This window comes from Dendrobates tinctorius, unplaced genomic scaffold (genome assembly GCF_039654945.1).
Source record: "Dendrobates tinctorius isolate UK_male_01 unplaced genomic scaffold, ASM3965494v1 ptg000138l, whole genome shotgun sequence".
Taxonomy (NCBI): Eukaryota; Metazoa; Chordata; class Amphibia; order Anura; family Dendrobatidae; genus Dendrobates; species Dendrobates tinctorius.
The window spans coordinates 28,056,610-28,080,933 of NW_027361806.1; the positions used below are offsets into that span (position 1 = coordinate 28,056,610).

At 48.0% G+C, this 24,324-nt stretch overlaps 2 protein-coding genes across 2 annotated transcripts; one reads left to right on the forward strand and one right to left on the reverse strand.

Annotated features, from left to right (window-relative positions):
• The first annotated feature begins 242 nt into the window (after window positions 1-242).
• On the forward strand, window positions 243-9,533 carry LOC141048835 (ribosome production factor 1-like). Its single transcript, XM_073544906.1, has 9 exons — window positions 243-577; window positions 2,017-2,073; window positions 2,191-2,271; window positions 4,597-4,692; window positions 5,164-5,317; window positions 5,511-5,593; window positions 6,716-6,897; window positions 7,006-7,132; window positions 8,373-9,533. Exons 1-9 carry the CDS (start codon window positions 266-268, stop codon window positions 8,412-8,414), a joined length of 1,134 nt encoding a protein of 377 aa, XP_073401007.1. The 5' UTR covers window positions 243-265; the 3' UTR covers window positions 8,415-9,533.
• Window positions 9,534-16,355: 6,822 nt separating this feature from the next.
• GNG5 (G protein subunit gamma 5) lies at window positions 16,356-23,493 on the reverse strand. The gene is made up of 3 exons (XM_073544908.1): window positions 23,333-23,493; window positions 20,926-21,073; window positions 16,356-16,566 (listed from the first exon to the last, which is right to left on the reverse strand). Exons 1-2 carry the CDS (start codon window positions 23,411-23,413, stop codon window positions 20,948-20,950), a joined length of 207 nt encoding a protein of 68 aa, XP_073401009.1. The 5' UTR covers window positions 23,414-23,493; the 3' UTR covers window positions 16,356-16,566; window positions 20,926-20,947.
• Window positions 23,494-24,324: the final 831 nt, after the last annotated feature.

Here is a 24,324-nt window from a genome sequence, read left to right on the forward strand (position 1 = left end):
AGGAGGGGAGGACTGGGGAGAGGAGGGGAGGGGAGGACAGGGGAGAGGAGGGGAGGACTGGGGAGAGGAGGGGAGGACTGGGGAGAGGAGGGGAGGGGAGGACTGGGGAGAGGAGGGGAGGGGAGGACTGGGGAGAGGAGGGGAGGACTGGGGAGAGGAGGGGAGGGGAGGACAGGGGAGAGGAGGGGAGGACTGGGGCTGAGACACAGGGAAACAACCGAGGTCAGGCGCAGGAAAGCAACAGCTCTCATTAGGCCCCGTCTCCATGACAACATTACCCGGAAGCGGAAGTGCGACAGTTCTCCCGGAAGAGCCTCGTCTCTATAACAGCCGGAAGCGGAAGTTCGTCTGTTTCCACATGGCGGCGGGAAGGAGCTCCGGGGCCGCGGAGAGTAAAAAACGAAAGAAGAGTAAAAGTGAAGCCCCGGAGGAGGGGAGCGATGTGGCGGGCGGCGGGGGGCCCGGAGCCGGGGGGGAGCAGCCCGTGTCCTTCCCTCCTTTCTTCTCGGTGTCTGAGATCAAGAACAAGCAGCGCAGACACTTCATGTTCATGAGGCTGAAGATGGAGAAGCGGAAGGTGAGAGGCGGCGGAGCGACCAATCGCATCACGGCTACAGCCCTGAGAGCTGCGCGCGGATTGGTCTCTAGGCGGCTGCCGGTTGTTATGGCAGCGGTCTGTCGGGCTCTCCACAGATATTTGGGGGCCCGTGGCCGCCCCGTGGGTGTTTGTCCCTGGTTTTTCTGGTATTACGCTCGCACCTGCCGGAGTAAGGTGACGACAATGTGACGTGCCCCTCGAAGTGTCTGCGTCAGGAGACAGCGTCCCTCCCAGGCTTGTGAGGACATGTTATTGGTGGGGAAGTGCCGAAACCTCCGTATGTCCGACCCTCGACCTGTGAGAATGTGACGCCCCCTATTGGCTGCTGCTTTACCCCCATGTCTAGTGCCCCCGCTATTGCCCCATGTCCAGACTCTATGGCCGCAGCCTCCTCTCCGGGGGTCTGTACTCTGCCCCACACCTGGCCTGGCACATACTTTCGGGCCACAGCCTCTGCCCCATCAGGGCTGACGTTCACTGCTGCTGATTATATGGAGAAGGGTAATGGGCAAACAGTCTTACGGCGTTGTAGCCTGAGTGGGCAACATTGTACGGGGGCGACGGAGCCTCCTGACGAAGTGCGATCATACATAATGGGCGCAGTCAGAGAGCAGCCATCGCCGACATCCCCCAGGTGACTTACTGGGCTTTACCTGGTCCGGACCACTGGATGTGTCATGGGATATTGTGGAATTGTATCCAAACTGACTTTCACTTTGTTTGTTTTTACATTTTATAGGCACTGACACATCCTGCGGGGGAGGGAGTGGATCCTGCAGATCGGGGGGGGGGGAGGGAGTGGATCCTGCAGATCGGGGGGGGGAAGGGAGGGAGTGGATCCTGCAGATCGGGGGGGAAGGGAGGGAGTGAGTGGATCCTGCAGATCGGGGGGGAAGGGAGGGAGGGAGTGAGTGGATCCTGCAGATCGGGGGGGAAGGGAGGGAGTGAGTGGATCCTGCCCCCCCATCGCTCACATTTTCTTTCCCTTGCTCAGGAGGCAGCAGTGATTACACAGCATGTTGTGGGGGCTCAGTGGAAAGTCTCTAAACCAGGACCCCCGACCTCCACCGTTCTGCATTGTGTTTCAAGTGTAGGCGCACTGTAAGCTGTACCAGGCTCTGTTCACATGTCCATTTGTCTTATTCTTACTCTACAAAAACAGACCCCACAATAATCACTTGGTCTTTTCTGCTCCTGTTTGGAACCAATCACTTTTCCCATTTATTCCTAAAAACAAGCACAAACAATGTCAGAACGGACCTGGGAGCAGAGTCTGAGTCTTCGCCCTTCAGCCACAAGCCATGGTTGTGTTTTTACATGGGGAAAGTTTTGGAATATTGTAGTTTCCTTCTGTTTGGTAATGTGATGTCCCAACTTCTGCAGAGATAGGCAGTGATGTATCTGTCATTTTCTTGCAGGCGAAGCTCGCTCTGAAGAAGAAACGTAAGAAGGAGAGAGAGGCGCTTGGAGACAAGGTACATTGTGACCCTCAGATCATATGAGGAGGGGGTTTAACTACTTTAAATTGCTTTTTCATAGTGACGTTACTGGCATTAAGTGTTCTGTATTAATTTCTTTACATCTATAAATAGGCTCCACCAAAACCTGTTCCCAAAACCATAGAAAATCAGCGGGTGTACGACGAGACCACGGTGGATCCAGCGGACGAGGAGGTAAAAGCTGACGCACTTGATTCCTCTGAGCGCGGTATAATATATTGCTCCTTTCCTGTCATTTCTTAATTACATTTTGCAAATAAAAGTAAAGTCATCATCACTAGTTTATAAGCTGAGTTAATCTGTTCTCTCAGGCCCATTCAGACTTTTCGAATGCAGGTGCATTTTGGCATCTATGTTGTGGTTGGAAGTCCCAGCCCATTGGCTTTGTGAGCAAAATGAACGTTATCAAAAGGGATCCATGACTGTTAGTTGGGGCCATTACATGCTGTCAGGCCTATAGGACTTGAAGCCATAAAAATATGCATCCAAATTACAGCTGTCTGAATGAGGCCTTACCCCCTGAGAATACATGATGAGATTCTGGGTGCTCCGATCTGATACCGGTCCTGGTTCAGTAGCATGGATCTGTTACAGGTTTTGTGATGTGAGGTGCATCAGTCCTTCCATATGAAGCCTGGCATCACTGCACTCTTGAGCTTTCATAAACTGCCCGTGTTTAACCTTGCTCCTACAGTTGTGGCCAAAAGTATTGACACCCCTGCAATTCTGTCAGATAATACTCAGTTTCTTCCTGAAAATGATTGCAATCACAAATTCTTTGGTATTATTATCTTCATTTAATTTGTCTTAAATGAAAAAAAACACAAAAGAGAATGAAGAAAAACATTGATCATTTCACACAAAACTCCAAAAATGGGCCAGACAAAAGTATTGGCACCCTCAGCCTAATACTTGGTTGCACAACCTTTATCCAAAATAACTGCGACCAACCGCTTCCGGTAACCATCAATGAGTTTCTTACAATGCTCTGCTGGAATTTTAGACCATTCTTCTTTGGCAAACTGCTCCAGGTCCCTGATATTTGAAGGGTGCCTTCTCCAAACTGCCATTTTTAGATCTCTCCACAGGTGTTCTATGGGATTCAGGTCTGGACTCATTGCTGGCCACCTTAGAAGTCTCCAGTGCTTTCTCTCAAACCATTTTCTAGTGCTTTTTGAAGTGTGTTTTGGGTCATTGTCCCGCTGGAAGACCCATGACCTCTGAGGGAGACCCAGCTTTCTCACACTGGGCCCTACATTATGCTGCAAAATTTGTTGGTAGTCTTCAGACTTCATAATGCCATGCACACGGTCAAGCAGTCCAGTGCCAGAGGCAGCAAAGCAACCCCAAAACATCAGGGAACCTCCGCCATGTTTGACTGTAGGGACCGTGTTCTTTTCTTTGAATGCCACTTTTTTCTCCTGTAAACTCTATGTTGATGCCTTTGCCCAAAAATCTCTACTTTTGTCTCATCTGACCAGAAAACATTCTTCCAAAACGTTTTAGGCTTTTTCAGGTAAGTTTTGGCAAACTCCAGCCTGGCTTTTTTATGTCTCGGGGTAAGAAGTGGGGTCTTCCTGGGTCTCCTACCATACAGTCCCTTTTCATTCAGACGCCGACGGATAGTACGGGTTGACACTATTGCACCCTCAGACTGCAGGGCAGCTTGAACTTGTTTGGATGTTAGTCGAGGTTCTTTATCCAACATCCACACAATCTTGCGTTGAAATCTCTTGTCAATTTTTCTTTTCCGTCCACATCTAGGGAGGTTAGCCCCAGTGCCATGGGCTTTACACTTCTTGATGACACTGCGCACGGTAGACACAGGAACATTCAGGTCTTTGGAGATGGACTTGTAGCCTTGAGATTGCTCATGCTTCCTCACAATTTGGTTTCTCAAGTCCTCAGACAGTTCTTTGGTCTTCTTTCTTTTCTCCATGCTCAATGTGGTACACACAAGGACACAGGACAGAGGTTGAGTCAACTTTAATCCATGTCAGCTGGCTGCAAGTGTGATTTAGTTATTGCCAACACCTGTTAGGTGCCACAGGTAAGTTACAGGTGCTGTTAATTACACAAATTAGAGAAGCATCACATGATTTTTCGAACAGTGCCAATACTTTTGTCCACCCTCTTTTTTATGTTTGGTGTGGAATTATATCCAATTTGGCTTTAGGACAATTCTTTGTGTTTTTTCATTTAAGACAAATTAAATGAAGATAATAATAACAAAGAATTTGTGTTTGCAATCATTTTCAGGAAGAAATGGAGTATTATCTGACAGAATTGCAGGGGTGTCAATACTTTTGGCCACAACTGTATAACCCATTTTCCTTGTATATTTGTATTGTATTTTTGCAGTAGGGATCAGATCCGTTAATAATACATCAATACTGCCATAATACTAGATTTATAGCCTGAGCTGAGCCCTGTAGTGATTTTTCTATACATCTGGATTTTGTGCTTTGATGGTTATTTTCCACGCTCTTCTCATTCTAGGTGGCGTATGATGAAGCTACAGATGACTTTGCGCCTTATTTTAACAGAAAGACAACACCCAAAATCCTCATCACAACATCTGACCGGCCCCGCGGTGTACGTAACTGCTGATTTTTCAATCCATTCTTTATTTTAGTGCCGTATTAGCTCTATTATATTCATTGTCTTACGTATTGTACATTTTTTGTTTGTAATGTCACAAGAATCAGTCTTAAGTTTAAAGGGGTATTATTTCAATATAAGGCTACTATGGCATGTCTACAGGATGTACCACAAGTGTCAGAGATTTTACTTCCACGTATAGGAACTGCACCTATGTCCACCTACTCCAGTTCTGCAACCAGATGGAAAAGAGCGAGATCTGCGCACATGTGCATTCACCTCTCCATTTATTTTCCACATGGAAGCACTCGCTGCATCTGTTATGTAGATGCGGGACCTGCACCTGTCAGACAATTCTGCTAGCATCTAGCAGCCTGTGGAGTCATGCGGAGACTTGCAGTATCCCAGTGGCTATGTGGGATTCTGAGAATAGGTTCTTACTTTTTTACTTTTCTTCTCTTCCAGCGTACAGTACGGTTTACAGAGCAGCTATCTTCCATTATACCCAACTCACAAGTGTATTACAGGAGGGGTCTTGCCCTGAAGAAGATTATCCCACAATGTATCGCCAGAGATTACACAGATCTCATCGTAATCAATGAAGATCGGAAGATTGCAAGTATCCTTTCAAAAAAACAATTCTCCCTTTTCTTGTGTTTTGTCATAAACAAAATATTTCCTTGTGCCGAGGATCCATCTGACCATTTCTTGCATACAATGTTGTTAATTTTACACAATGTAACAAATAGAAAAGCTGAACTTGGGTTTTCAAAGAGTTTATTTCCTAGTTGTATCCTTAACCCGACCATCAGATGGGCTGATCCTCAGTCATTTGCCCAATGGACCGACGGCTCATTTCAAGATGAGTAACGTCCGACTGCGCAAAGAAATCAAGGTACGATTATCCACTTGTTTGATAACGAATCGTTAGTTCATTTATTCACTTTTTTTTTTTTTTTTTTGACAGTGTAAGCTTATACTAGACAGTGCAAAAACTTATCACGTCTAAGTTTACACCATGTATTAGTTGGCTTTCCCTCTGACACAGTACATCAGGTTTTGTATAAAGCAAAAAACCTTTAAACCCTTTTTTTTTTTTTTTTTTTACCGCCAATCCCATCCTAACAAGTCACAGTAACGTTTAAAGCAATGTACAAAAAATGTAAATCTATGGACAGGGTCCTACTGAGTCAGGTTCTCGAATTGATGGGGGTTTCTGGGGACAGACCACCAGGGAGATCAGCAAGTTATCTCGGCGGATAGGGGAGAATTAACCCTGTATTGTATATGATATGGGAATGTACAGTGTTGGGAACTTTCTGGAGGGGTTCCTGAACCATAAAGTTTTATGGCTCATTTAGCTACATGTCTAAACTTTGGGCTTTTTAGAAGACTGTGTGGTGACAGGTGGAGAACTTTTCAGCAGCCTTTGATGTTTGTTCTAGTGCATTTACTACATCAGAATTTATTACAAAAAGAATAAGAAAAAATTGGAAAGGGAGTATAAAAGAAAAGGAGAGACGTGTTGTGGTGATCAGGAGTCCTGGGGTGGATTCTCTGTCGTCTCATTACCTTCGTAGAAGTCTGTTTGTTGTCTCGTAGCGGACTATGACGGCGTGGCTCTGCTTCGGTTGTATTGGGCGGCAGTAGTGGGACCTCTGCTGGTCATAGTCTGTAATCACCTCGCTATCCTCCATGTCTGGAGCTGTCGGGGGGGACGTTTTCATACGCGGATTACCACTGTGGTATCTGTTCGCCAATAGAATTGACCACTAAAAGTTGAGGGGAGAGGGTTCTCTGATGAATTCTGTATTGCACCCTGTCGGTCCCTTCCACCGTGGGTGCAGTTTGTTACACAACTTGGACTTATAGAAGTTGCCAATTTTTATATGAAAAATGTTGGACTTTAAAAAGACAACTCGACCTGTGGCGTCCACCCTGCCAGGATCAGCTCATGTATATAGACCCGAGCTTGTCTTTTCCTCTGTCTAACATCTGTTTTCTGCACAATTTACAGAGAAAAGGAAAGGAGCCCACGGAGCACAAGCCCGAGGTCATCCTCAATAACTTCACCACTCGACTCGGGCACTCTATCGGCCGTATGTTTGCCTCTCTTTACCCACACGATCCGCAGTTCTCAGGCCGACAGGTGGCCACTTTCCACAACCAGCGGGATTACATCTTTTTTCGATATCACAGGTATGTTGTTTTTGTAGCATCCTCGTGTGGCGCAGGGTGAATTCCCCGAGGATGTATGTCTGTAGTAATGTAATAATGTCCAGGTCTATGATGTTATTTCTTCTATAGATACATTTTTAGGAGTGAAAAGAAAGTGGGGATTCAGGAACTTGGTCCTCGATTTACACTGAAGCTGAGGTCTCTGCAGAAGGGAACGTTTGATTCAAAGTACGGAGAATACGAGTGGGTCCATAAGGTGAGTTTAATGACTGGATGATGTCTCATGCTGGGGTGTAAGGGCTCAGATGTTTATTTTTTTCACCTGGTGCAGGGGAGACATGAGTCCTTGTACTTAATCCCTAAATGTCTGTGTTTAAATCTTAAGCATCGCATCAGGTTTGTGTCAGAAGAGTCCGGCCTTATATTACAGGAGATGGTAAACTTATATGGAAATGATTTATTGATTCTCCCATTATGAGAGACGTTCAGAATAAAGAGCTTGTCCACGTCAACATGTACATTTAAAAGACTCAAATTGGGGTAGAATATTAGAAGCAATTCTCGGCTCTCTGGTGCCAGCTGATCTTAGGCTTCAGGACAACTGCGGCACCCGCTTGCAGATCAACGCTGCAGTGGTTGTGAGTCCTGATGTAAGGATGTCATCACTGCATCACAAAGTGATTATATGCCAGGGATTGGGGAGTATTGCTTCCGTTTTATCCCATTCCAATAAGGGGAAAAAAAAAAGGTGAAGTTGACAGTGGAAACTCCGTGTGAATATTTCTGCGGCTTTTATGATGTTGCCCTCTGTGATAGCATCTACACTGGCCGTTAATATAGGCTGTGGCTAGCACTGTGTGGTGGCTCAGTGGTTAGCACCGTTGTGTTGCAGTGCTGGGTCCTGGCTTCAAATCCCACCACCAAAACATCTGCAAAGAGTTTGTACTCGTGTTTGCGGGGGTTTCCTCCCACACTCCAAAGACTGATTGGGGCTCACAGCCTACATCTGTAAAGTGCTGCTGCGTATGATGGTGCTATACAAGGAAGCAAAAATAATGAGATGTCCGATCAGCTCCTGTAGAAAAGCAATTGTCACGCCGACATTCAACCTGGATGATGCGGCCTGATGTGGCATTACTCTTGTCCCTGGCTGCAGGGTTTGTATATGGCCTGATGGTCATTTATGATGCTCATATGTGCGGAGTCATAGTTCTCCTGAGAGTAAAGGGTATAATTATAAACTCTAAAATTAAATCTGAAAAAAAAAAAATACACCTGATGTGACCTGTCCAAATACTTCCATGACTGGGTACAGTACTCCCCATGTAAAGAAGGGGCACATTGCTCAGCCAGCAGTGGGGGCAGATTTATGGGGGAACACATCAAGGCCTCAGTCTTTCATTATATCAGCAAAGTTTCTGTAATTGATCCGCACCAAAAAATGCAGTAACATCGATCACCTCATTCCTCTAATCTTACATTGTGTTCTCTTATAGCGACATGAAATGGACTCAAATAGAAGAAAATTCCACTTATAAGGAGATATGCTTGGATATGCAGGACAACATTACTCATCATGTATGGCATTACAGCTTCTTCTGTTAAGCGCCCACTGGTGGAGCTGGAAGACCCTAGAATATAATCTTCACTAGTGGAACGAATGCAAGGATGATATTAATATCTTCATTCCAGTATACAACACTTTGCTTTACAGCATGCTGCAAACTCAACCCCATTCTCTTAGCACATTGTTGGAATATTAGAGACTTCAAGTTCTGTATCTGTCAAATCACCGTTACCTGGTGAAAAGTCAGTGTTTCCTGATCATCTTAGCTCACGATCCCTAACAAACCGAGCAAAACTGGATCCTGAGTCCAGGACAGAGACCAAAGAATATATATTTATATACATCCTAAACCAGAAGATAACCCTCCCCTCCAAAGTAATATGTTCACTAGTCAATAACTCCCGTCTCGTCCATTGCCTTCTATGCTACATGCGACCATGCAGATCAGTAAATTGCATCCAAAAGATCCAGATCTGGTGTCATGTCACCTGGATGAGTGTCTGGTGCACAAACAGGAAGCAATGAAGGAATATCCTGTGACTGTAAGGGGAATTTCATGACAAGGAAAACGAGTCCGTGCCTCCCTGTTCCGGTAATTAGGATCCCAGACACAAAGACTGAAGCAGTGATTTAGTGAGGCCAAGCAAAAAACAGCTAAGAATCTGGTGTGGACCTTAAAATACTGATTATCAAAATAATCCAGACTTCTCAATCCACAGATAAATGTTCACATGAGACACAGCACCCGGCCGACTGTGGGCCTCGTGACTGAAGCGATCAGCCTGGTCGGGGATGTGCAGCCATAACGCGCTCCGCTGTGGTAGACCCGGACTCTGCTCGTGGCCTCATCTTACATGTTATGGACGTGTAATATTCTGCTGCTCTGCACGATTTCAGTATCGCCAGATTTATTGATGGCTTTGTGTAATAGTTACACAATAAAAAAAAAGTTACAGACATCTCAGCAAGGGCTGACTTTTCTGCTGGGCGAGTGGTAGATTTTTTTTTAGTACTTTTTTGTGAGGTCAAAATCGGTTATTTTTATGGTGTTTTACCATAGTTGAAAATAAACAGGAAAATTTAAGTTCAATACGTTTATGTAATTTGCAATATCTGGTGGCGCACATTTTTGGCACAAGACATGGCAATTCAGACTGACTTATCATTCACCATGAACCACTGATAAATCGCACCCTGTGCTGCGGCAGCTGTGCCTGTGTAACACTGAAGAAACCCATGAAGATGGCCACCCACGTCAGTACTCGCACAAGTTGTATAGCAACTGCCCTATGCAATGTGCTCTCCTACCCTAGATGACCAGCCATTCAGACTGCAGCGGTGGCCGGTAACCAAGGCAACAAGCCGTACTGAAATAACTTAGGATATGTTCCCACGATAAGCTTCTGATTTTGCAGACTTTCTGCATACAAAACTTATGGTGGGAACGTAGCCATAGGCCGGGATCACACGTGAGAAACACAGCCTTGCCGACACTTGGATCGGAGCGTTCAGCTCCATGTATTGCTACGCAGCCGCAGGCTCCGCTCCCGCCTGCCGGGTATTAACATGCAAGACTCTGCCATGTTTCTTGCATGTGTGATCCCGGCCTTAAGGAGATAATTGCTCTTTTCTACTAGGGCTTTGCAGTCTTACCCATTTACCAAGATGCCGCAAAACAAGAATTGGTTTATATATGAAAAAAAAAAAACTTGTTGCATAACTCAAACATGATACCCTTCAGTATATTATGCCTGTAATTGTAAACCTAGCCGTCGCATTAGGCCTTGTCACAGGGCAAAGTACATCTGTCATGGTCGCAGACACCTTACATAGGCACTCGGCTGGCATAGAAACCCACCAGTATTAGAGACATCAGTGAGCTGAGAGGACGGCATCTATACAAGGGGGGCTCCCTACTAAGCAGTTACTGCCAGGGAAGAGTGCAGATGTCAGGAAGGGGTTAATAAACTGGCCTGTAAATTGTACGGTGGTCCCATTCCCCCCCACAACCCATCACATCCTTAGATCTGCTCACAATTGTCTAGAAATACTAAATCTTATTTACTGAACGATGGTCTGAAGCCTGACATTACTGCCACGATTGATGGAGGGGATGCTGGGAGTTGTAGTTTCAGCACAAGTTGCAGACCGCTCAGAGGAGCCTGGGACACATTCATGGTCAGACATTGTAATACAACAGCCTCCTCTAAAGAGGAACGTTTCACAGGTTACATTTACACAATGAGATCTCCATGAGATTCCACCAGACATCATTCTTGTACCTAACATTCCCAGCTATGAGGCGCTCCGTTCTGCCATCAGATCGAGTGCAAGTTACCATCATGGTGTGACGGCAACGTCCTCCTGCCTGTGTACAGCCGCTGCATATGGGGCAAGAGTAGGAACTCTGCACGTATATTGGTGGAGTCACTAAGCACCGCGCATGCCTCTATCCCCAGGTTGTGGAGAGCTCGTCTCCTTCCCGACTCCAGAGCTAGTATTGGCACCATCTGCCTCTCGGGGTTTTACCTTTCTCTGGGGAAACATCTAAGGTTACAGGTTGGATTTCTGTTTCCACCTTAACCCCTTAGTGACCATCAATACGACTTAAAACTGACCTGCTATAAGCGAATAGCATCTCCCCAGATGGGTGACGATCCTGCAGCTGTCGGCTGTCCACCATAGCTGAAAACTTGCTGCATCAGCCACGATCAGTGTTGGCACCAACCATGGCCATTTAACCCCTTAAATTCTGCTGTAAATAATGATTACAGCATCTAGATGGTTGACAGTGTGGGGTCTCCCTCTAACGCCATCAGCACCCTGAGATCGTGTGATCCTGATGGCCGTTCATGGCCAAATAACAGCCTTAGGCTATGTGCACACGGTGCGGAATCTGCTGTGGAATTTTCCACAAAGATTTTACTAAATCTGCAGGTCAAATGACCTGCATTTTTCTTGCAGTTTTCCACCTGTGGATTTCTAGAATGGAGCAGGTGGAAAACTGCAGCAAAACCGCACAAAAGTCACATGCTGCATTTTTTCAATCCACAGCAAATCTGTGGATTTTGTTTTACATAGGCTATAATGGTAATGTACATCACACACAGTCCTACTGCGAAACCGCAGGGCCAAATCCACTGCGGATCTGCAGCAGAATACGCACCGTGTGCACATAGCCTTAGGGTACGTGCACACGCTGCGGATTTTAGTATGGATTTGGTTGCGCGGTTTTTGTAAAATCTGCAGTTCAAAAGACCTGCGGTTTTACCTGCAGATTGCTCTGCGGTTTTTCATCTCAAAGGAGGAGATGGGAATCCGCAGAAAGAATCGACATGTCAATTCTTTCTGCGGTTTAAAAACCACGTGGAAAAATCCGCACCGTCTGCACTGCGGTTTTTTATTCCCATAGGGAATAATGGTACTGTACACCGCAGCAGAATCCGCAGCGTGTGTCCAAAGTCTTCCAGCCTCAGCAGCCTGCTGAAGCGTCGAAAACATTTAGGCTATGTGCACACGCTGCGGTTTTGGCCGCTGCGGATCTGCAGACAGTGTACAGTAGCATGTAAATCTATGTGACTTACATTCTGCTGTGCACACGCTGCGGATTTTTAACTGCAGAAAAGCTGCGGTTTTGAATCCGCAGAAAGAAGTGACGTCAATTTTCTGCGGATTCTGCTGCGGTTTACCATCTCCTCCATTGTAGAGGTGATAAACCGCAGGCCAATCCGCAGGTCATTTTACCTGCGGTTCCGCAGATACAAATCCGCAGCGTGTGGACATAGCCTTAGGTGGTAAAAATAAACATTCCAGTTATTCCACTTAGCATTCATTCCTGAAAAGCCATTGAAGGGTTAATGAACTACCTGAAAGCAATTTTGAATATGTTGAGGGGTGCCGTTATTTTTAAAATGGTATCACTTCTTGGGATTTCCAATATATGACCCCGAAAGTCACTTCAAATGTGAACAGGTTCCTCAAAAATATAAAGTTCAGTAAATTTCCTTAAAAAAAAAAAAAAGTTACTGCTACATTTTTAAACCTTTTAAAATGTTAATAAAATAACATAATGTGCTGATGTAAAGCAGTCACGTGGGAAATGTCATTTATTAATGATTTTCTGTGGCTTGACCAACTGGATTAAAAGGAATACTCAAAGTTTGAAAATTATTATTTTTTTTTTTTTACAAAAAAAATTGTCAAGTTTGATATTCTTATAAACTACATATATATATATATATATATATATATATATATATATATATATACATACACACACACACACACACACACTTGTGTCAACCTAAGTTTACCATTATTGAAGTATAATGTGTCCCGTAAAAACAATATCCAAGTTAGTGGGATATGTTGACGAATTCGAGTTATTGCTACATAAGATGATCAAGTATTTGAAATTTGAGTAGTCATTACAGGGTTAAAGAAGCTGTCCACTACTACCCCTCGCTTGGCCACAATAAAATAAAGCCTATACGCTCCTCCCGTGCCGGCGCCGTTCCCGCGCTGCTGTTGTGACGTGACCCCGGCGTCACCATCCTCACCTTCTGTCGAATTGATCATAAAGAGGACGTCGGATCATCCGCAGCCCGGACTCTTCATGATAGATTTGCCTGACGGTGGGGACAGTGACGCCAGCACTGATTGGGCACCAGAGTCACAACAACCGCATCGGAGGCCGGGGAGAGCGAGTGCAAGCGCCGCAGGAAAGTCGTCAGCACAGGAGGGGAGTTTAGACTTTATTACTATATGGGGGGCAAACATTTTGATCAGGTGGGGGTTGTCCTAGTAGTGGACATACGCTCTAAGGCCGGGGTCACACTAGAGAGGAATACGGACGAGTGAGAGGCGTAAAAAAGCACGTATTACACACGGACCAATGATTGTCTATGGGGCAGCTCCCAACAGCCGTATATTTCTCATCCGTATTCTACGGTCCGTGCCAATCGCAGCATGCGATTGTCAGCGTACTACACCCGTAATACGCCAATGCAAGTCTATGGGTGCGCGAAAAATACGCATTACACACGGACCACACATGTGACTAGCGAGAAATACGCACCCGGTGATATTGATAGAGATAGACAGAGAGATTATACACACACATACACGTCATTGTGACAAACATATATATTTAGATTTCACAGAGTTCTTCATAGCAGAATAGCCGCTAATTAACTATCAAATAATTCCCCAACCCGACATGAAATGACACATGGTTTACATTCAGTAAACCATTTCATGTTTTTGTTTTTTTGTTTATATGTCCCTGACTAATAATTAGATGAGGGTTTGTGTACAAAATTTGGGAGGTGTAGTTGTTATTTTAAGGGGTTAATTCTTTGTTAAAAAATGCATGTGCTTCCCATTGCCCTATATTGGTGGCGAGTGGGTTAATCTAACAAAGGGTTAATGTCACCATTCGATTGTAAGGTGACATTAACCCTTTGTTAGATTAACCCATTCGCCACCGCTACAGGGCAATGGGAAGGCCAAGCACTTTTTAACAACGAATTAACCCCTTAAAACAACACCTCCCAAATTTTGCACACAAACCCTCATCTAATTATTAGTCAGGGACATATAAAATAAAAAAAAAATAAAAAAAACCTGAAGTGAAATGCTTTACTGAATGTAAACCATGTGTCATTTCATGTCGGGTTGGGGAATGATTTCATAGAAGCCGGCAAGTTAATTAGCGGCTATTCTGCTATGAAGAACTCTGTGAAGTACAAGAATATATATATATATATATAAAGCTCAAAGTGTGTGTGTGTGTGTGTGTGTGTGTGTATATATGTTTGTTTGTATGTATGTCCGGGATAGGCATCCGCACCGTCGCAGCTACAGCCGCAAAATTTGGCACAGTCGCACGTCTGGACCCCGAGAGCGTCCTAAGCTATGTTGTGAGGCGAAATTTTAACCCCGCGCGTTCCAATTCACCAAACAATGTTGCCCCTATCTACATACTGGGGGAAAAAGTGTGTGTGCGTCAAGCCCCGCCCCTCATTGTGATGTCACAATGCCCCTATTTGCATACCGGGGAAGCAGTGTGTGCGCACCAAGCCCCGCCCCTCATTATGATGTCACAATGGTTGTCATGGCGACCCTGATGTCATCAAAGGTTGCAAGCCCTGCCGCCGCTCATTATGATGTCATAATGGTTGACTATGGGTTGGAGGATGTGTGATGGGTATATGGGCACGGGACTATGGGATGGAGGATATGTATGATGGGTATATGGGCACGGGACTATGGAATGGAGGATATGTATGATGGGTATACGGGCACGGGACTATGGGATGGAGGATATGTATGATGGATATATGGGCACAGGACTATGGGATGGAGGATGTGTGATGGGTATATGGGCACGGGACTATGGGATGGCGGATTTGTATATGGGCACGGGACAATGGGATGGCGGATGTGTGATGGGTATATGGGCATGGGACTATGGGATGGCGGATATGTATGATGGGTATATGGGCACTGGACTATGGAATGGAGGATGTGTGATGGGTATATGGGCACGGGACTATGGGATGGCGGATTTGTATATGGGCACGGGAAAATGGGATGGCGGATGTGTGATGGGTATATGGGCATGGGACTATGGGATGGCGGATATGTATGATGGGTATATGGGCACTGGACTATGGAATGGAGGATGTGTGATGGGTATATGGGCACGGGACTATGGGATGGCGGATTTGTATATGGGCACGGGACAATGGGATGGAGGATGTGTGATGGGTATATGGGCACGGGACTATGGGATGGAGGATGTGTGATGGGTATATGGGCACTGGACTATGGGATGGAGGATATGTATGATGGGTATATGGGCACGGGACTATGGGATGGCGGATTTGTATATGGGCACGGGACAATGGGATGGCGGATGTGTGATGGGTATATGGGCACAGGACTATGGGATGGCGGATGTGTGATGGGTATATGGGCACTGGACTATGGGATGGAGGATGTGTATGATGGGTATATGGGCACGGGACTATGGGATGGAGGATATGTATGATGGGTATATGGGCACGGGACTATGGGATGGCGGATTTGTATATGGGCACGGGACAATGGGATGGCGGATGTGTGATGGGTATATGGGCACGGGACTATGGGATGGAGGATGTGTGATGGGTATATGGGCACGGGACTATGGGATGGCGGATTTGTATATGGGCACGGGACAATGGGATGGCGGATGTGTGATGGGTATATGGGCACGGGACTATGGGATGGAGGATGTGTGATGGGTATATGGGCACGGGACTATGGGATGGCGGATGGGTATATGGGCACGGGACAATGGGATGGCGGATGTGTGATGGGTATATGGGCACGGGACTATGGGATGGAGGATGTGTGATGGGTATATGGGCACGGGACTATGGGATGGAGGATAATTATAATTTTCTATAACTAACCACAGTTAGTTACTATGCCCGGGCAGCGCCGGGCTCTTCAGCTAATATATATATATATATATATATATATATATATATATATATATATATTATATGCACACACATATATACATGTATTCTATGTGTCTATAGCTATTCTTTCGTTTGTGTTATAAACCCTGTCATAGGGCTCCATTAAATGTCCATTTAATAGCAAGCCGGCGACAAAATCTCTCCATACGGATTGCATACGGATGCAGACATGCGCAAAATACGCGACCACACCTTGATTACGGATGACATACGGAGCACTATTTAGGGGTCATTCATCTGTATTACGCATGTAAACTACGGACCATATTTTGCGCCGGTTAGTGTGACCCCGGCCTAATACTATGACGTTCCTAGTGGTGCAGGCAAACCCTAAAGCGCGACTGGAGGTGAAGCTACAAGAACACGGAGCGCGGGAGACGTAAAAGGAAAGACATTTATTGCGATTAGTCACCAGTGTATAAAATGGATTTTTTTTCTTTTATAAAGATGAAGTAAATGACTGCAGACAGCTCATGGCGGAGAGGTAGTTGTTAACTCGTGTCGATGGAAATGTACAATAGAAAACTTGGCACGTCCCACCATAAACAGAGCGGCTCCTTCAGGACAAGCGGTGATCGGCTAAAGGAAAAACTGAAAGGAAAAAGAAAAATTTAAAGAACCAGATCAGATCACACAAGATCTTCATTAGGGTATGTGCACACTAGGGTGACCGGATCTCATATGGGGGGGGGGGGGGAAATGTCAGAATCTTGTTCGTCTGGACCCCACAAAACGATTCCCCTTTCCAGATATTGAGAGAGCCAAAATTTGAGCTCGATCAAACGACGTTAACCCGTGCCGCTCGTCGCTCAAAGTTTGAAAAAATACAAATTGAGGTATTTTAAGATTTAGGTATTTTGCATAGTCTGTTAGACTATAAAGAATGTGACAACAACATTGCAGAAATAGCCCTGACCAAATTTTCAAACCATTCGTGGTATTTGAATGCGGAGTTGGTGGGATTATCGTTTTTTGATCCCACCATTACAGACAATGAAAAGTTGTTAATGGCTAATAAATTGCTCAGTAGCACAGATGAACCATCAGAGCACGCTAACCTACATGAGTTGATAATTTTACATAGTTATCTAATCTATTCTAGAGCTTTTGTTAAAGTAGTTTTTGAAACGTCAGAATATAATGCTCGGCATTTGCTTACAACTTGCAGGACATATTGCTTTTGTTCTTCATCTTTTGTCAGAAGGTCGTTAAAGTCGGTTACTTCCTACCTCTTATAATTTTTCTTTCCTAACTTTTGGATTTACAACCCTAGCGTGCTCTGATGGTTCATCTGTGCTACTGAGCAATTTATTAGCCATTAACAACTCTTCATTGTCTGTAATGGTGGGATCAAAAAACGAGAATCCCACCAACTCTGCATTCAAATACCACGAATGGTTTGAAAATTTGGTCAGGGCTATTTCTGCAATGTTGTTGTCACATTCTTTATAGTCTATCAGACTATGCAAAATACCTAAATCTTAAAATACCTCAATTTGGATTTTTTCAAATTTTGAGCGACGAGCGGCACGGGTTAACGTCGTTTGATCGAGCTCAAATTTTGGCTCTCTCAATATCTGGAAAGGGCAATCGTTTTGTCGGGTCCAGACGGACAAAATTCCGACATCGATTTTTTGCGGTCACCCTAGTGCACACGCTGCGGATTTGGAGTCTGCGGATCCACAGCAGTTCTGCAGACGGTGCAGTGCCATGTAAGTCTATGGGATTTACAATCCGCTATGCACATACTGCGGAAAAGCTGCGGTTTTAAATCCACAGAAAGAATTGACATGTCAATTCTTTCTGCGGATTCCGCTGCGGTTTGACACCTATTCCATTGTCCAGGTGTCAAACCACTGGCCACTTTACCTGCGCATCCCCATGGAAAAATCTGCAGCGTGTGTACATAGTCTTAGGGTATTTGCACACTTTGCAGTTTCCGCAGCGTTTTTGGCTCTGCAGAAACGCAGCAGATTTTGCTGCGTTGTACAGTACCTTTATTTCCTATGGAAAAAAAAAAAAAAAAAGCTGTGCACATGCTACGTTTTTTTCCGCGCGGTTTTGCTGCGGTTTTCAAAACGCAGCATGTCAATTGTTTGGTGCAGAAACGCTGCAGTTTTACACCTCATCCATTATGAGGTGTAAACCGCAGGGAAAAACCGCAGCACTTTGTCCTGCGGATTTCTCTACAAAATCCGCAGAGACAAAAAGCTATGTGCGCACATACCCTTACACATTCATCACCAGGCCGCCATATACCCAGCTACAATAAGCCATCTCATCTGACCCCGGGTTTTGGGTGACTGCACTTGGCAAGTTTTCGCTAGCAGAGGAGTCTCCCACACTCATTTACTGGTGCGTGACCAGTCATCTGCTCGTGTGCAGAGCGCGTCCTCACAGCTTCCCGGCACAAGCCAAGAAGGAGCTTTTAGGTATGTGCACACATTGCGGATTTACTGTGGATCCGCTGAAGATTTCCTAGTGATTTACAGTACAATGTAAGTCTATGGGAAATAAAAACCACTGTGCACATGCTGCAGAAAAATCTGCGAGGAAACGCAGCAGTTTATTTTCCGCAGCATGTCAATTCTTTGTGCAGATTCTGCAGCGTTTTTACACCCATTCCATTATAGGAATCCGCAGGCGAAATCAGCAGATTTTGACCTGCGGATTCTGCCAAAAATAGCGGAAAATTCCGCACATGAATCCACAACGTGTGCACATACCCTAGGTTACACATAGATCCTCCAGGGGCTGCTGCACCACCGAGTCTGAAGAGGGATTTTTTTTTTTTTTTTAAATAATCTGTCCCAAAGTTATAACAAACCCCAGAAATAGCGGTGCACATCAACCAACCGGGCCGGCATCCAGCCATCTATTCCATTACAGGAAAGCTAAATTCAGCCTGTATTACTTGGGGGGGGGGGGGGGGGGGGAGATACATAGCTGGATGTATTATTACCTGACATCTTCTAAAAATAATAAGATCAGACACGTTAGGGTCTGTGCACATGTTGCGGATTTGTCTCTGCGGATCCGCAGCAGTTTTCCATGCGATGTACAGTACCACGTTATCCTATGGAAAAAAAAACTGTGTACATGCTGCGAAAAATTCCGCACAGAATCGCAGCGGTTTATTTTCCGCAGCGTGTCAAATCTTTGTGTGGATTCCCCAGCGTTTTACGCCTCTTCCATTACAGGAATCCGCAGGTGTAAAAACGCAGACGAAATGCATGCATTTTCACCTGTGGATTCTGCAGATTCCGCATGGAAAAATCCACAACGTATGCACATAGAAATAGGGTATGTGCACACGGTGCGGATTCGGCTGCAGTTCCGCAGCGTTTCTGCACCTGCGGGTCCGCAGTAGATTGTGCTGCGTTGTACAGTACCTTTATTTCCTATGGAACGCAGAGCACAGGCTGCGGATTTTTCCGCACGGTTTTGCTGCGGTTTACAATCCGCAGCATGTCAATTGTTTGGTGCAGAAATGCTGCAGTTTTACACCTCATCCATTATGAGGACTTTTGTCCTGCGGATTTATCTGCGGTTTTCAATACAAAATCTGCAGAGACAAAAAACTACGTGCGCACATAGCCTTAATGTTCAACATGCCCAACCAACCACAGTAGGTTAAATTTGGGACACCAGTATACACTTCATGAAGGTTTAGCCGTCTTAAAAAAAGTGTTCATAACACTGGAGAGAGCGAGATTGTGAATATTGTATCTCATCACATCTGGAGCCTTTATTCCCACAGAAGACGAGCGATCCGCAGGTGTCCGGCAGTGACGCTCACTGATAACTGATGGGGCCACAGGTACGGGATGTGTAGCGATAGCATAAAGCTCAGCCATCATCCCTGCACCCAAATACAAGTAAGACACCCCGACCACGGAGGCGACGGGCGCCCCCCCCCCCCCCCCCCCCCCCCCCCCCCCCCCCCACACACACACACACACACACGCTGACCACGGGCGGTCCCCACACACACACACACACACACACACGCGCTGACCACGGGCGGCCCCCCCACACACACACACACGCTGACCACGGGTGGCCCCCCCACACACACACACACACACACACGCTGACCACGGCCGGCCCCCCCCCGTGATGGAATTTAATCTCCTTCCATTCTTTCGTTAATTGACAATAATCTATTAACCCTTCTGTGTATGGAGCGTCTGACCCTGCAGTCTCATACTCCCACCTATGGGCCCCATCACACACAGCGATCTCACCAGCGAGATCGCTGTGTGTGACAGCGATCAGCGAGCGGTCCCCCTGCAAGAAACCTCTGGACATTTTTTCGTCGCTGATCTGCCGCTGGCCAGCACACATCGCTGCGTGTGACAGGCAGGAGACCAGCGATCAGCTGGTAACTAACGTACACATCGGGTATCCAAGGGACGCGCGAGTTACAGGTGTCGCCGCCTCACGCTGGGGACCAGGAGGCAGCAGGACGCCGCCAGGCGAGGCGGGGGATGCAGGCGCGCCCTCTGCTGGTGGAGGACTGGAACAGCAGGCACACTTGTCCGCTGCTCCCGGGCTCGCTCCTCACCTCGGTGTCCTGATCGCTGGTGAAGCTGTCTGTGTGACAGCTCACCAGCGATCACATAGCGACTTACCAGCGATCCTGACACCTTGATATCGATGTCGGGATCGCTGGTAAATCGCTATGTGTGACACCAGCTTAAGTCTTATGCACAGTCCTGTATGTACAGATGTGACCCCAGACTGAGAGGCCCCGAGCATCTCTAGGGCCACACACTGCAGGTCTGCTGCACAGGATCACCGCACACACCTCTCACCACAGAGCAGGCAGCGGCCATGCTGGGGAGTGGGACGAGGGCCAGGCGGGGCCATGTATGGAGAGGAACAGCGCAGCCCACATTATATCGGGCACAGGAGTCGGCAATGTTGTGATTTTAACCATTTACTTACCGTAAAGAAAGACTGACAGGAATCACAGGAAGGAGCAGACCTTGGGGGGCCGGAATGGGTTTGTGCTGGAGGAGATCCCGGTCAGTAAGGGGTCGTGCTGTGCATTCTGCATACAGAACTGCTTCAGATCAGCGGCCGCCTGAGAAACCTGCAAGATAAAGAAGCCGCTGATCAGCATCTCATCGCGCTGGCGGACAATGGCGTCCTGTACAGATGACCCCGGCCCATAAAACACACGGGAGGAAACTGGCAGCATATGTGGCTGTGCTTGGAGTTTTTCTAGAGGGAAGCAGTCAGATTGTGGAGCGGTCTTACTGCGGACAGGACGGAGAGGAGGCGCGGAGCAGAACTACGTACAGGTCGTATCTCATTCAGCGAACGCAGAGCTTAGATTAGGAGTCCAGTGGGCGGTCCCACCAGTGATTGACAGCTATGTACAGGCACAGTCATACAGGAACCTGTCAGTCGCTGGGAGGACCAGCCACTGGACTCCTAATACAAAGACCCCAGACCAGACCCCAAATGTACACAAAGACCCCAGACCAGACCCCAAATATACACAAAGACCCCAGATCAGAGACCCTCATACACTCCCTCCACAGCCCCCACCGTGACTGTCCCCCTCGTACACTCCCTCCACAGCCCCCACCGTGACTGTCCCCCTCGTACACTCCCTCCACAGCCCCCACCGTGACTGTCCCCCTCGTACACTCCCTCCACAGCCCCCACCGTGACTGTCCCCCTCGTACACTCCCTCCACAGCCCCCACCGTGACTGTCCCCCTCATACACTCCCTCCACAGCCCCCACCGTGACTGTCCCCCTCATACACTCCCTCCACAGCCCCCACCGTGACTGTCCCCCTCATACACTCCCTCCACAGCCCCCACCGTGACTGTCCCCCTCATACACTCCCTCCACAGCCCCCACCGTGACTGTCCCCCTCATACACTCCCTCCACAGCCCCCACCGTGACTGTCCCCCTCATACACTCCCTCCACAGCCCCCACCGTGACTGTCCCCCTCATACACTCCCTCCACAGCCCCCACCGTGACTGTCCCCCTCATACACTCCCTCCACAGCCCCCACCGTGACTGTCCCCCTCATACACTCCCTCCACAGCCCCCACCGTGACTGTCCCCCTCATACACTCCCTCCACAGCCCCCACCGTGACTGTCCCCCTCATACACTCCCTCCACAGCCCCCACCGTGACTGTCCCCCTCATACACTCCCTCCACAGCCCCCACCGTGACTGTCCCCCTCATACACTCCCTCCACAGCCCCCACTGTGACTGTCCCCCTCGTACACTCCCTCCACAGCCCCCACTGTGACTGTCCCCTCATACACTCCCTCCACAGCCCCCACTGTGACTGTCCCCCTCGTACACTCCCTCCACAGCCCCCACTGTGACTGTCCCCCTCATACACTCCCTCCACAGCCCCCACCGTGACTGTCCCCCTCGTACACTCCCTCCACAGCCCCCACCGTGACTGTCCCCCTCATACACTCCCTCCACAGCCCCCACCGTGACTGTCCCCCTCATACACTCCCTCCACAGCCCCCACCGTGACTGTCCCCCTCATACACTCCCTCCACAGCCCCCACCGTGACTGTCCCCCTCATACACTCCCTCCACAGCCCCCACCGTGACTGTCCCCCTCATACACTCCCTCCACAGCCCCCACCGTGACTGTCCCCCTCATACACTCCCTCCACAGCCCCCACTGTGACTGTCCCCCTCGTACACTCCCTCCACAGCCCCCACTGTGACTGTCCCCTCATACACTCCCTCCACAGCCCCCACTGTGACTGTCCCCCTCGTACACTCCCTCCACAGCCCCCACTGTGACTGTCCCCCTCGTACACTCCCTCCACAGCCCCCACCGTGACTGTCCCCCTCGTACACTCCCTCCACAGCCCCCACTGTGACTGTCCCCCTCATACACTCCCTCCACAGCCCCCACTGTGACTGTCCCCCTCATACACTCCCTCCACAGCCCCCACTGTGACTGTCCCCTCATACACTCCCTCCACAGCCCCCACTGTGACTGTCCCCCTCATACACTCCCTCCACAGCCCCCACTGTGACTGTCCCCCTCATACACTCCCTCCACAGCCCCCACTGTGACTGTCCCCATACTCCCAGATCCCTTGTGACTGTGCCCCCTTATGTGCTGACATAGCCCCCCTGTGACTCCCAGATACCCCCCCCGTGTGAGCCCCCAGGAGCCGCCTGTACACAGGGGCTGAGCGTACAGTGACCGTACAGTGACCGTACAGTGAGCGGACCCCCGCATTGCTCCGCACCGGAGCTGCATACATGGCGCCGCCCCTCCCCCACCCGGCAGGAAGTTTGCGGGTTGCTCAGCTCCCGGAGCAGGCTCTGGAGGAGGATCGCTCTCACCTTCACCCGGTTGATGCCGGCCTCCACCCGTAGCTGCTGCACCACCTTCTTCATCGCGGACACGTTCGCGGTTCCCGACATCTCGGCTGCAAAACTTTACGCCCAACTTTTCCGCTGTTCTCTGCTAATTGGGAAGTGCGCATGCGCTTAAGTGCGCACCCTGGTGGCCAGAGAGGGGCGGCGCAGGGCGCTTCTGTAGGCTCCGGGGGCAGAGAAGAAGAGTGGGAGGGGCCGAGGGCGGGACTTGGGGTGTTGGGGGCGGGGCGGGAATTGACGCGCGTGCTGTTTGTCGTTTCCTCAGAGACTTTCCTGCTTTCCCGGCGATCTGCGCCCCCACAGATCGGGAGGGATCGGTGCCAGATCGGTGTCAGCGGGGAAAGGACAGTTTTTTCTGTGAAAATAAATATGAAATAACATAATAAGAGATTCCGCCCTCTGTCTCCCGTCCCCACAGCGTTACAAGGCGCGTGTACTGCAGGACGAGCTGCGGTTGTGAATTCACCTTTCGTTTCACCGTACGATTCCCTGAAAAACGGGGAAATGTTCCGAATGCAGTAAAACGAGTGGAGGACGCCGTGTGCGCGTCGTTTCTGTGGTTTCGTCTTTACGTCGTGTATTCTGAGCGGTGATCACAGGACCCCGGACGAGCGCTTATCTATAGTGTAGGGACGGATACAAACCCTGAACTTTACCACAAAATCTACAGCTACACCCCATTCTCTGAGACCCGGAACATTCACCGGCGCTGGGGCTGAGTGGGGTCTTTGTGTATATTTGGGGTCTGGTCTGGGGTCTTTGTGTATATTTGGGGTCTGGTCTGGGGTCTTTGTATATATTTGAGGTCTGGTCTGGGGTCTTTGTATATATTTGGGGTCTGGTCTGGGGTCTTTGTATATATTTGGGGTCTGGTCTGGGGTCTTTGTGTATATTTGGGGTCTGGTCTGGGGTCTTTGTGTATATTTGGGGTCTGGTCTGGGGTCTTTGTGTATATT

Excerpts from the sequence above, each read along its gene's own strand:
- LOC141048835 (XM_073544906.1), top strand. The coding sequence starts at position 266 with ATGACAACATTACCCGGAAGCGGAAGTGCGACAGTTCTCCCGGAAGAG. Across the intron at positions 2,272-4,596 it reads TGGATCCAGCGGACGAGGAG|GTGGCGTATGATGAAGCTAC; the intron begins GTAAAAGCTGAC and ends TTCTCATTCTAG. Across the intron at positions 5,594-6,715 it reads GACTGCGCAAAGAAATCAAG|AGAAAAGGAAAGGAGCCCAC; the intron begins GTACGATTATCC and ends CACAATTTACAG.
- GNG5 (XM_073544908.1), bottom strand. The coding sequence starts at position 23,413 with ATGTCGGGAACCGCGAACGTGTCCGCGATGAAGAAGGTGGTGCAGCAG. Across the intron at positions 21,074-23,332 it reads CCGGCATCAACCGGGTGAAG|GTTTCTCAGGCGGCCGCTGA; the intron begins GTGAGAGCGATC and ends TTTATCTTGCAG.